The following is a 13,874-nucleotide window of genomic DNA, read 5'->3' as shown; positions in this document are numbered from 1 at the left end:
AATAAAATCTTAAAATAAATAAATAAAATAAGAAGAAATGTGGAACAAAAGAACACACAAAATGTATGCTGTAAGATCATGTTCACAAACTAGATGCATTTTGTTAAATTGGCTTTGAGCTTCCTGATGGCCAAGTCAAAAAGGTATTCACAATCAGTACAAAATTCATGCTCTTCATGAGGTAAAATCAAACCAGATACATAAATGAAGCACAATCATCTTTAGAAAGACTAGGTTTCTTTATAAAGAGGATGCATGTGACAAAAATAAATAACAGCCTCATGGGCATACCAACAAAATTGTGTGATTTTTCACAAAAGGTTTGTACAATAGAGCATCTTAGTGTAAGCTAAAGGCAGTGCAGCTTGGTGAAAGCAGTCCTGTGATGGCCTAAAATCACGTGAAGTAATTATCTAGCCCCAGACTGATCTGACTTTATGAAAGGACACAATTTAGAGTAGCTTGAAAATGGAATAATCTTACACTCTCAAAACTGAAACTCCCCATTGGGAGCCTGCTTCTCCTTCTGCCTATGTCTCTGCATCTCTCTGTATGTCTCTCATGAATAAATAAATTTTTAAAAGCTTAAAAAAGAGAGAGAGAGAGAGAAAACTGAAACCATACCTTGCTCCCCCCGGGTAGAGGCATTCTAAGCTTGACTTGGACCTAGATTGACAGCACTATGTGTACATACTCAGCTTTAGGTATGATAGGTATGATGGCCTAGACCCAGGAATCTTCCCTGGGGATCTATGATGCCCCTTCCTACCCCACTCCTTCCTTCCAGCACACTACAGTTTAATCTGCCACAGTGGTTCTCAAGTTTTATCAGAATTACCTGCAGAGCTTGTTATAACAACTTGCTAGGCCCCAACCTGGAGTTCACACTTCAGTAGCAGGCCTTAGATGGCACATTTCTAACAGGTTCCCAAGTAACCTTGGTAGTGGTAAAAGGATCACACTTTGGCAAACACTGATCTACTCCAGGGGTCGGCAAACTTCTACTGTCAGGGGCCAAAATGTAAGTATTTTAGATTTTGCAGGTCATTCAGTCTCTTGACACACTATTCTGCATTTGTAGTGCAAAAGTGGCCATAGAAAATACTTAAAAACTATTTACAAAAACAGATGGTGGGCTGGATTTGACCCACGGTCCATCATCTGCTGACCCCTGATCTACAGCAACCCACCAGGATCTATAAGTCCGTGCATAGTCCAAAAACCTCCATCAAATACTGGCCTTATCATAATGCCTGAAGGCTGCCAGCAAAGTGTCAAAGTTTTGGTAGTTAACTTTCTTCAAGTGATGTCGCACTGCTGCAATCAGGGCTCTCTGTCTATCCTTGCCTTGAAGATATTCACTTGGAAGTCTGTTATGGATGAGATCACCAGCTCCTATTAAAGAGTGAAGGAAAGGGTAAAGTCTTTTATCTGAATTTAAAGTCTGTTAATATTTTTCCTATCCTAAAAAAGAGAGATCTACCAAAGTCTGTGAACAACAACAACAAAAAACCTCATGCCTAACTCTGAAACTATTATGTAGCATGACAGAAAAAGTATTTAAAAAGTACATAAAGTAATTGATAAAAACTTAATATTGCTGTTTTATGTGACTTCTCTGTTCAATAAAAAAGTTCTGACAAAATGAATTTTAGGGGGCAAGTATAAGCCCTACTTGGCTGTCTTTCCTAAGACGATAGTCCTTGCCTCTCTGCTTCTTTGTAGACATTTGTCTACAATACTGAGGATCTGAAAGCTAGGGCAGAGTCTATGTGGGGACCACTTTACATGCCTTGAAGTTGACTAAACCTCTGGGATCCCTTGTAAAAATTGAATTCAAATACCCTACTCTCTCCAAATATGACTTTTCAGTCTGCATATCAAGTTCCCATTTCTCTCAGCCACCTGCACAGGAAACCAAGCCTCATCCACAATTCCACTAATTGAGTCCTAATCCACAACCCCCTCAGTTATCTAGAAGTAATAAACTCTCCAATTTCCCTGCTATATGCCCCCAGACCTGGCCCTTGCTTCCATTTATCCTTCATGACTTAAAGGAACTTCCCCAGACAATGACACAAAGAAAGTACAACATACACACTGCCTATAAGCCCCATTTCTTATAAGCCCCATTTCTTGCCACTCCCTTTTGGAAAACATTCCTTGGATGTTAATGGTGACAGAGATTAGACTAGAGTTGCCCATGTTGCATCACCAGATCTGATGGCTTGGTGGATGAAGAAGAAATCTTTTACCTCAGTTCATTTTCTCCTGGCCTACACCCCTCCCTTCTTGCTTTCTTGGGGCAGGATCATGTTGGCTGTTGGCTATAATAAGCTAGATGGAATAATTTAAATCACTACATTTCTTGTAGTTCACAGCAACTAATATTTATAAGTACTTTGAAAAGGCCCTATTTTAGGCTCTGTCAAGGGTCTCTCTTAATAGGTATTCATTGCACCTCTAAGATTCTTTCTTATTACAAAAACAGGAGCTAAACTGACATATTCTGATGAAAGTCATGTTTTTAAGGGTAGATATGGGTCAGAACCCCACAACAAATGCTGGTTGTAGGAACTGGGCAAGTGCCTGAGGCCAAAGTCATCTGAAATGGAATCAGCTACCATCAGATTATCCTAAAGTGGTCAAAGCAGAAGTAAGGCTCTGTAAGAGGAAATCAAGAGAGTGAGAGTGATTTTTGACAAATGAGTATGGCTTCCTCTCCTCCTCCACATTCCTGCCCCTGATACAAATACTGTGGGTGGGTATTGTGTATAAGAGAGATCCTCCTTCTTCCACAAAATAGCTTTTGTTGAGTTTTTATCTTCAAAGGTCTTCCCTCTCTATTACTATCCAAAAATAACCATTTGAATGATTGGGTTTTTTTTCAACTACAAGTGTTTTCCCACCATAATCCCACTAGGTGTAACTCCTGTTGAGTAAGATGTATGCTGATATCTTTTGGCTTGCCCTGAAAAAATATTTATGAAGCTTATGTGAAATCACTTATAATTACACAAGAGTCATCTCTATAGAGTTGAAATCAGGAGCACAATTACTGGCCCTGAGAGACCCATGACCTAGCTACCACACCATGGCTGTCAGAAAAATCCAGTAAGTGCTTTAATTGTACTCTCCCTGCACCAACTCTCATGATGCAGCACTGTCCACCAGTCTTGGATTTTCCTTTACCTTACCTATGCTCTGGTACATTCTAGGGGCTGCCCACAGCCCTTGCACTCTTCCTAGAGGTGTCTTAACATAACCAATAACTCTAGGCCTTCAGGATGAGACATTCTTTGTACTGCTGCCTTTATTTCCATAAGTAAGTATAAAGGAGAAATCCAGGCCCAGTAAAGAAATCAATTTCTTCTTAGAAGCAGAAGCTTTCTGAGAACAAGTGCTATTAGTTGACCCCAATAATGGTCACAAAAGGTGAAAACCTAGAGCTAATCTGTGTCCATCCATAAACTCCAGGAAAAGTTCAAAGAGTCTCCTTTCACAGTTAAACTGAAGATATCAGTTACACTATGCAGCACCAATGCTGGTACAGATACTTACATATTTTTAAAGTTATTAATGTCGGTTTTCTTCCTTTTCATCTTGTAACAATATCTCATTCAATTTGTAGGGATAACTTCGATCAACTATTAGGAAATTTGTCAATGTTGTCAAATTGTCAAAATGATAAACTATGTGTTGGATTCACCAATTCGTGCTATAAATATTTGTGAAAAATGTACTGTTTGCTAGACCCCAAGGATCCAACAGACAGCAAGACAGAGCACCCATCATCATGAAGCCTGCCCTCAAGTAAGCAGAATTTACCATGATTATCTATTTATTTTTCAGGGCAATTGATGGATTCCCTAAATCATCTCTTAATCACTCTAACTGATAGGAAGAGCCTCTGTGATGGATAGGCATACGTTAAACATGTAACAGTTCATCTAAAAACAGAACCAACATATAATCTCCTAATTAATGCAATTAATGTTGTCCTAAAATACTGTTTCATAAGCTCAATAAATATATATTTTATTTGTCAATGAATGGGATTTAGCTAAAACATTTTCAGTAGCAGTTCTTAAACTTTAGTGTACATAAGAGCGTACTGGATCAGAATATCTGGGCACAGGCCCCAGGAACCTGCATATTTAATAAATTCCCTATGTGATTTTAGTGCCGGTAGACTACAGATTATATTTTGAAAACCACTCACAGCCCAATCCTGATAAGCTTTAGCATAGTCTTCCCTTTGGACATCTACTGTATAGGTTGCTTAGAAATAAAGAGAAAATTCTGAAAAGTTTCTTCTGCTACTTTATGGATTAATTGATTGATTGGCTGGTGGAAAGAGAACGGTTCTTAATTATGTAATTAAAGAGTACAGTGGTGCCTCAACTTGAATGTGCTTACAGTTAATGTGGGAATATCGTAAAATGCAGTTTCAGTTTTAGTAGGTCTGGTGTGGAGCATGAGATTTTGCATTGCTAAGAGATTTGCAAGGGACACCAACCCTGCCAGTCTGCAGGCTACATTCTGAGTAACAAGGACCCAGTACAATGCTTGAATTCATTAAAAAAGCTGCCTCAAATTACCTTGGCTTATTTAATACAGGCCATATTTATTTTCTAAATAAAGTTCTGAGCCTTGACTATACTTAAGGTATTCATTCACAAAGGCTTTAAACTGTGCCTATTTCAAAAAAAAAAAAAGAAAAACCTTTTTTTTCTTTCTTGTGCTACAAATTGTTCATTAATGTTAATGTAACATTGTAAGCCTTTAAAATTAGAAGCTTTGAAGGAAGGAGATGGTGCATTTAACCACATAACTTTGTGAGCATGTTGTTTGTTTTTTAAGGAGAAAGTTTGTATATTTACCATACTCTTCAGCATGGAGACAAGCTCCAAATGTGTGGTCTGGGGGAATATTCATTGTTTCTGCAATGCTATCAAAGAAAACAAATCCTTTAGTTAAAACACTCACCGCATGGCATCTCTGGAATTTAAAATATGCTTGTCATATGTTTTTAGTTGCCTATATTTCTCCTATAACCAAACAGTTCCCCCACCAATCTTCTAATCTTTCACTTGCATAGGCAATGGATAAACTCTTTCCCTGGCTTTCAGTAGCCCAGATTTAAAAAGAAAATTAAGAACCTAACTCAAAGCAGAATATGGAAGTACAGATAGGCAGACAGAGACAGGAAGAGAGTGAAAAAATGTAACATGATAAATTAAGTTTCTAATATCCCAGAAATAAAGCTTTACACAAAATTTCCCCTCCCTTGTCTCTAAACGCCCTCTTCATCTCAGAGGACTCAGCACTTTCCTGGAACCTCAAGCAGTAGGGCAGCTAAGAGAGTTCCCTCATTCACACAAAAGGATGACTTTCTTACTTAATGGATAGAACCTAATAGAAAACAAACGAACAGAAAGAAAGAGAAAGAAAGAAAGAAAGAAAGAAAGAAAGAAAGAAAGAAAGAAAGAAAGAAAGAAAGAAAAGAAAACAAACCAACATTTACAAGAGTGCTTTTTAAATTCCATCCAAAGATACTATCAATTCAAAGTTAATTATTAACTTACGGATCTAAAACTCTTCCAAGTTCATGTTGAAACTTTTCTTTGAAATCATCAACTCTCTTGGATACAAACTTAGCTCCTCTTTTCCTATAAAATTAGAAAACTGTCAAGCTTCTCTATTACTTAAGTATCTTGGCTGCCAAATACACATACAATGAGGAATACTACACACAGTATCTTTTTTTTTTTTGAGAGACAGAGCGAATACCAGAAGGGAGGGAAGGAGAAGAGAGAGAGAGAGCAGGTTCCATGCCCAGCATAGAGTCTGACACAGGGCTTGATCTTAAGACCCTGAGATCATGATGTAAGCTGAAATCAAGAGTTGAACACTTAACCAACTGAGTCACCCAGGCACCCCTTGAAATACCAAGTATCATTTGGGCCATTAAAGCATACACACAATTTCAAAAAAGTTATATGCTAAAAAAAAAGCTGTATATATTCATTCTTCTATCATTTATATTCTATTATAAACTATATAAAGATGTGTTTATAATAGAATATAAAATTTTATCTAAAGAATAAAACAAAGAAGATTTAAAACTTTTTCAGTAAACAGGGATCCCTGGGTGGCGCAGCGGTTTAGCGCCTGCCTTTGGCCCAGGGCGCGATCCTGGAGACCCGGGATCGAATCCCACATCGGGCTCCCGGTGCATGGAGCCTGCTTCTCCTTCTGCCTATGTCTCTGTCTCTCTCTCTCTCTCTGTGTGACTATCATAAATAAATAAATAAAAATTTAAAAAAAAAAAAAAAAAACTTTTTCAGTAAACAAAATCAAGGTGTTAACATCATTATCATAAACGTGACTCCTACAATTTCTAAAAGAAAATTACACACCAATAAATAAATAACCAAAGGGTATAAACAAATAATTCACATCTAGTAAGCAAATATATGGAGAAATTCTGATACTCTCCAGTAATAAATTTATAATAAACAACAACAAAGTGACTTTTGGAATATAGTGCATAAGCAAATAGAGACAGAAAGAGAGAATACCTAACATTGGCACAAAGTATGTTAAAACACTTAGTAGATTGCTAGTACAAATTGCTATAATCCTTTTGCAAATAATTTGGTAACATGATTCAAAAAGCATAAAAGTGGTCATTCCCATTTATCTGTGTCTGGGAACCAATCTTAAGAAGATAATAACACAATAATTTTAAATGTAGGATATATATATAACTATCCTACATTTTAAATTATTATATATATAAATGTTTTATATATATATAAATGTTTGTAGCCTCACTGGCTACAAAGGATGGCTACAAAGGAAAAAAAGAAGATAAATGTTTGATCATGGAGCGTGATTAAATTATGTCACATTAACAAGAATACGTTCTGCATGCATTTTAAGTGTTGGCTATTAAGAATACACTGCAATATAAAATTATTTTATGTTAAGTGAAAAAGCAGGATATAAAACAGGATTGCACTCTGATTAAAACTATGCAAACATTTACATAGGAATATACACTAGAAAGAAATACATTAAAAAGATAATAATGGTTGAATTTTGGTGACAGGATTATGGGGGATTTTAGTTTGCCAATTTTCTGGAACATAATTTCATTACTTCTATCACTGTGATTAAATGAACAAGATTTCTTCTGAGAACTGTAAAATTACAACACTACTATTTAATAACTAAAATTAATAAACTATTGTTTTGTTAGGACTAAAAACAATGAGCATTTAATTCTTAAACTCCATTTGCTTTTAAATCTATTTCCTGTGATATAGAAATACTGAGCTGAATAAATTTCTGGAGAAGAGTGACACTCTGTGGAGAAACAAAAGATGAAATATAAAGTAATCCATCTCTTCTGTCTTCATTTGCTTTACATTTGTTCAAAAAGGGGGAAAAGAATAATACAAGTAGAGTCAAAATAAATCAATGGCAGTATCAGGGCCATAATTTGAACAAATAAAGTTGACATTCTAGAAATAGTTCCAAAGAACATAATTAGGAACATGTCCGGGATGAAGGTGGTAAGGATTATGAATCACAGAGCCTACTCCTTTTACCCTAAAAATGCCTGGATTATGTTTCTGGGAGAACTAGGAAGTATCTATAAGCAGTCATATATGTCGAAATATCCATAACTGCATCACTGCAGGCTCACAGCATTTATTAAACAACTCAAAATAAAGGCCTTCATGTGAATTTTTTCATTCAGACACACACACTCACCTATTATATGAAGATTCTAACTGATTCTTCAGACAAAAGGTCATAAACAAAATATAGATAGAGTTAGCTTTACAGAGTTTCCTTAAAAGTCGAACATAAACCAAGTTCACATTAAAATATAAAATTGAGACACCTTAAAGTATAAACATGCTTAACTCCAAAATTATCATAGAAATCACACTGAAGAATGAAACAATGAGTTCTCTTTTTTTTTTAGATTTTATTTATTTATTTATTTATTTGAGAGACGGGTGTGGGGGCAGAAGGAGAGGGAGAGAAAGAGTCTCAAGCAGGCTTCACACTGAACATGGTGCTCAAACCCATTTCACGGTTTGATCCCATGACCCTGAGATCATGAGCTGATCCTACAACCCAGAGATTATGACCTGAGCTAAAACCAAGAGTTGGACACTGAATTCATTGAACCACTGAGGTGCCCCAGTGAGTTCTTTTTAAAATCCAACAAACGAAAATAATGAAGAATCTCTCCATTGCTTTAGTAATAATTTTTGAAATATAAGAAGTATGATCAAATAAAGCATTGTTCTATAAACAATGTTTCCTTGGGGGTATTAACAAGTTGGACAAAAACAAACCCTGAATATTACCTGCTTTTACAAATTCAGCATATTTTTTAATTGAGATATAATTGGCATATAACATTTTGCTAGTGTTGGGTCTACTCAGTGCATTTTTCTATGACCATCTCACCAAATAATTGATAAATATGTCTTTGTCAACCTAAAGTTTCCCCTCTTAGGATGTTCTTAAGGAACACATTGTTGTTAATGTGTTTATTTTAGATATTTCATAAATTGTATCATATTTCTGAGCTTTCAAAAATGGATAAACCATATTTTGTTATCTCCCTTTATTAACTTCTATATTATATTTAATTATATATATATCTATAATCCTTATATATTTAAATCATTTCTTCATGTTTTCCTTTATATGTGGTTTAATTGCTTTAATATTAATCAGTTATCAAATATTGATATATGGACTCTTCTGTACTCCAAAGGAAACTATCTCATATGAGTTTAGTATAATATTACAAAAACTTATTTGCTGTTTGTATTTTATCATTATATTTTTTAATAATTCAAGTATCAGAAACTCATATAATAAAAAAGTAGAAGAGGAATGGAAATCAATATTTCAGGCCTGTGATCATAGAATCCACAGCCTGTATACCTGATATAGGTTAGGGGCAGCCTCTGAAGCCACAGTGCCTGGGTTTTATTCCTACCCCTAGTACTTCTTAACTGCATAATATTGGGTAAATGATTTAACTTCTGGGTACCTCAGTTTCTTCATCTGTAAAATGGAAAGGATAAAAATTATAGGGCAGCCCGGGTGGCTCAGCGGTTTAGCGTTGCCTTCACCCAGGCCGTGATCCTGCAGACCTGAGATCAAGTCCCATGTTGGGCTCCCTGCAGGGAGCCTGCTTCTCCCTCTGCCTGTGTTTCTGCCTCTCTCTCTCTCCCCTCTGTTTCTCATGAATAAATAAAATATTAAAAAAAAATTATAATGCACCTACCTCATGGAGTTATTGGTAGGAATAATTTAATAATATATAAAGTACTTAGCACTTTGCCTCTGTAACAGGGAGCTTCTATCATAGGGACCATACAGGAGAATGAGCAAGGCAGGTTGGGTATCTGTGGGATTGAAACCTTATGTGCACCCATGGAGACTGAGATGGCCAGTGTCTCCTGTAAAGAGGGCCCTTTGCCCTCTGCAAAACAAATCTACTCCTAGCAATGATGTATACAAGTGCAGACACAATGTATTAGGTTCCTGTGGTTGTTTGCAACAAATTCTCACACACTGGTGACTTTAAACAACAAAAACATTCTCCCACAGTTCTGGAGGCCTGATGTCAGAAGTCAAAGTGTCAGCAAGACTGTATTCTCTCCAAAGGCCCTAGGGGAAAATCTATTCATTGCCTCTTCCAACATTTGGAGGCTATTGGCATTCTTTGGCTTTTCTTGGCTTGAGGCCAAATCACCCCAATCTCCTCTGAGTTCATATCACCTCTTTTCTATGTGTCTTCTCTTCTGTCTCAAATTTCCCTCTGTTTTCCCTTACGACATTTATCATTGGATTTAGGGCCCATGCACATAATCCAAAATGACATCTTCATTTTAAGATTGTTAACTTAATTACACTTACAAAGACCCTTTTCTCACATAAGTTAACATTCATAGGTTCTAGAAATTACAACAAGGACATATCTTTTTAGGGGCCACCATTCAAGCCACTATATCAGTATTTCCAATCTTCTGATTTTTTAAGCATAGTAGGAAATATGAATTTTTATTGCTAATCTCCCAATGCTTAAGTGTTGGCTTATGTATAAAGTATAACACAGAAAATAAAAATTAAGGAGCTTTATTTTAATTTCTAGGCAAGTAGTCATATATAGAATTAAGGCATAAAAAGGTCACAGTTTGCAAAAGTTAAGCCAAATACTCAGGTGCCCAAATAACTCTTTAAAAAACTGAATAATAAATCACAGTTCAGTTATGCATGATAAGATTGTCTTATAGAGATCTGAAAGCCCATAGCTTCAGAAACATGAATAAGACTGGGTGGGTTATGCCCTGACTTTTGGTTTCAGCTCAGGTGGTGATCTCGGGGTCGTGATCTTTGAGTTGTGAAATCTAGCTCCACATCAAGCCCTGTGTGGAGCCCCATGTAGGGTTCTGTGCTCAGCGCAGTCTGCTTGGGTATTTTTCTATTAATTTTATATTTGAACCACATCAATGTATTACACCTCTTCAAAAAATGTATTAAACCAACCACTCTTCTTTAAGTTCACGTGCCATATATCTAATATCTGTTTCAGGACCCAATATAATTAAACTTACATTTGTAGGTCATGGAGCCAATATAAAGTTTTTGCCATGGCTCTTCCATCATTAAAATGTGGTGTTGGGACACCATACAAGTTAAACCTATGGAAACTTGATGGGTTATACTTTCGGTTCTTTGCTTCTCCTGTGAAAAAAAGAGGAAGCAACACAAATAACCTTATCTTGTCAGAAGCACATTATGCTCTCATTGACAATGAAAATGAGAGTGGAACTGAATGGAATTGTAACGGTGCCAGAATTGCACAGATTTGGCTACAGAGGACATTCTCCCATGTGAGCTGGGAGACTGGTGGGAAAAGAGTTCTTGTATTAATATTTAGTAAGTAAGTAGGGAAATGGTGTAGGAGAAAGACAAAATGATGAAAAATGCAGGCTCCATTAATGCTACAGAAATCCGGAAGATTAGGGGAAATACTGCAATGCTTTGGGAACCCAGCTGTCCTTCCCACTGTGCTAAGATTTGAGAGACTGGTATTTTGTACTTGCTCTCACTGAGATTTGGTGAGATCATCAGAACATTGCAACCTTCCCATCTCATTATAATCATTTATCTCATCTTAGAAACTGAAGCCTGAAAGCCCAAAGGGAGGTCTTTATATTTAAGATCTAATACTGTACTTTTTTCAAGTTATGATGTGGTGTTAGTTTTCTATTTCTAGATAAGAAAAGTAAGACTAAAACTAGAAATCAACTAAAAGGTTAAGAAATGAGATTCAGCCTTACTAGTAACCCAAACAATGTAAATAAAAACAATACTGTGAAATCATAATTTGTCTCTAAGTAAAAATAAAGATTGGCAAAGCTCACTATTAAGGAGAATATGGAGAAATTGAAATTCTAATATACTGTGGGTGTGAGGGCAAATTGGGGCAGCTATTCAGGTGGATGATTTTTGGCTCTAAGAGTAAATATTTGGGACATCTGGGTGGCTCAGCCATTGAGTGCATCTGCTTTTGGCTCAGGGTGTGATCCTGGAGTCCCAGGTTCGAGTCCCACATTGGGTTCCCTGCATGGAACCTGCTTCTCCTTCTGCCTGTGTCTCTCATGAATAAATAAATAAATAAAATATTAATAATAATAGTAAATAATTTGAATGCTCATAAATCTAGGAATGTATCCTTAAAAATGTATCACATTCACAAAGATATATAGGCAATATATTTTGTAATATTGAAAAATACAATTTAGATACTGACATGAAAAGACAACTAAGTTATTTCATTAGTGGGGAAAAGCGCAAATAGAAAAAAGCATTTACAGTGGGGAACAAAACACATGTATATACTCATATATGAAAACACAGAGGGAAAACATCTATGAAAGTATCATCTGTGAAAGACAGGGAATTATGGGAGATTTTCTTTATATTTTATAAAATAAATATGTATTACTTGAGTAATGACTAAAATTAAGTATATTTAAAAGATGTTATAGATACATATTTACTGTTACTGAATGGTGCCCTTGACATATCATTTTATTTTATTTTTTTTGACATATCACTTTAAATAAAAAACATTTAATGTATATAGCAGTTACCCCTAAAGCATGGAGAATGTTATTCCATTTAACTAAAGATATATGACTTAGTGCATGCAGGTTAGAAAGATGTTCACTATATCAACTATAGTTACCTCTGGCTAATGGGATTTCAACATTATATTTACTTTTCTTCAGTTTTTTGAGATATTTATATATATATATGTATGTATGTGTATATTTGTTTCAATATTTATTTAAGTAACCTCTACCCCCAATGTAGGGCTCAAACTTACGACTCCAAAGTCAAGAGTCACATGCTCTTCCAACTGAACCAGCCAAGCACCCCCAAAGATTTTATTTTTTTTACCCACATTGGGTGTAGAAACTACTTAAACTTACATCCCTGAGATCAAGGGTTGCATGCTCTACCAACTGAGCCAGTCAGACACTCCTCATTTTACTGAGATATTTAAATTCTCTATAATTATTACATATTTTATAAAAAAATAAAGCTACTTTCATTATGAAAAAGATAAGGACAATATTAAAAAGATTGGATGATTGGATTCAGTGCCTTTTCAAGGGGCCAGTGAGACTTCCATAAAAATCAGCAAGTGAAGGTAATGTCAGTCATTTTTTAGTCCATTAGAGCTCTTCTAAAAGAAAAAAAAAACTACACTCATTTTCCTCCAACTGCTAAATGCAAATAAGATATCTAATTATAGGTTGTCTCTATATATTTATATATATGTTTGAAAACAAAAGGCATTGGATTTTACTGTGCAGTACATGCTAAACTTTTTCAAAAAATGAATAAAATATTTTCACAAGAGAGGGAGAGAGGGAAGGAGGAATAAAGGAAGGAAGGACTGGAGGGAGGAGAGGAAGAAAGGGAGGGAGAGAGCCAGAGAGGTAGGCAGGGTACTGTGAGGGAGTAAGGGGAAGCAGTGGCAGTGTGAATGGGAGGACAGAGAGAATCTCAAGACGATGTGTTCAAGTGCAGGGGAACAGAAGAGATCAGCCATGGAAGAAGAGAATGACAGATTCCAGACACTGGAGCAATGACATAGGAAACAGGCCCAGCTATGAGCAGAATTAGGAGGAAGAGCACAGAGAAGAAGTATGGTATGAGAGGATGGAGAGGGAAGATTAAAAGTAAAGAAATAAGAGAAAGCAAGGATGAGAAGGGCCTTCTGCTGCACAGTAAAGGGCAAGTCTTGCCTCTAGCTAATGAGGAGTGATTCCTTGAATCAATCATATACAATTCATTAGCTTTCTCAGGACATGTATGAGAATCTAATTCCCAGTCTTTTATTACATCAAGATTCCACTTAGCATCAACATGTCAACAATTAAGTTGTATTTCACAGCACTGTAAGCATCTAAAACCTTTTAGCTGTGTTCTAGAGTAGTTCTAGTAATATGCTACGTTAGACAAGATCACATAATCATCATCATCATCGTCATCATCATCATCATCATAGTAATTGAGCCCCTTCCATGTACCAAGCACTATGAGAGCATTTTACAGGCACTCACCTAATCCTCACAATATTATTGTCCCCTATAAGAGATTAGAATAGATGATGGTAAGATAAATGAAATATCCAAAGTTTAAAGACAGTAAATGGACAAGCAAGGATTTGAACATATTCTATCTGATTCAGAAAAATTGTTTACTGACCATTACCCAATCTAAGTACTTAGAATATCCTGACATTTGAA

General features: G+C 35.9%; 1 protein-coding gene and 1 long non-coding RNA gene across 11 annotated transcripts in view; one reads left to right on the top strand and one right to left on the bottom strand.

Moving 5' to 3' along the window:
• The window catches only part of EFHB (EF-hand domain family member B), a 47,214-nt gene that overhangs the window by 10,738 nt on the left and 22,602 nt on the right, over positions 1–13,874 (bottom strand). For 3 of the 4 annotated variants that reach the window (XM_025448828.3, XM_025448827.3, XM_025448825.3), the window contains exons 6-9: positions 10,662–10,791; positions 5,589–5,672; positions 4,884–4,951; positions 1,241–1,395 (exon numbers count right to left, since the gene is read on the bottom strand). In XM_025448828.3, coding sequence (XP_025304613.3) covers positions 1,241–1,395; positions 4,884–4,951; positions 5,589–5,672; positions 10,662–10,791 — 437 coding nt within the window. Of the gene's footprint in view, positions 1–1,240; positions 1,396–4,883; positions 4,952–5,588; positions 5,673–10,661; positions 10,792–13,688; positions 13,714–13,874 lie in introns of all 4 variants that reach the window. The other variant, XM_025448826.3, reaches the window with a different exon arrangement.
• Positions 1–13,874, top strand: part of LOC125753444 (uncharacterized) — a 47,223-nt gene that overhangs the window by 29,365 nt on the left and 3,984 nt on the right. For 6 of the 7 annotated variants that reach the window (XR_007405315.1, XR_007405320.1, XR_007405318.1 and 3 more), the window contains one exon: positions 3,632–3,813. This is a non-coding gene — a long non-coding RNA (uncharacterized LOC125753444). Of the gene's footprint in view, positions 1–3,631; positions 3,814–3,852; positions 4,031–13,874 lie in introns of those variants that run through there. The other variant, XR_007405321.1, reaches the window with a different exon arrangement.

This window comes from Canis lupus, chromosome 23 (assembly GCF_003254725.2).
Source record: "Canis lupus dingo isolate Sandy chromosome 23, ASM325472v2, whole genome shotgun sequence".
Lineage (NCBI taxonomy): Eukaryota > Metazoa > Chordata > Mammalia > Carnivora > Canidae > Canis > Canis lupus.
The sequence above is the reverse complement of the archived record's forward strand: the minus strand, read 5'-3'. Positions and strand labels throughout refer to the sequence as shown.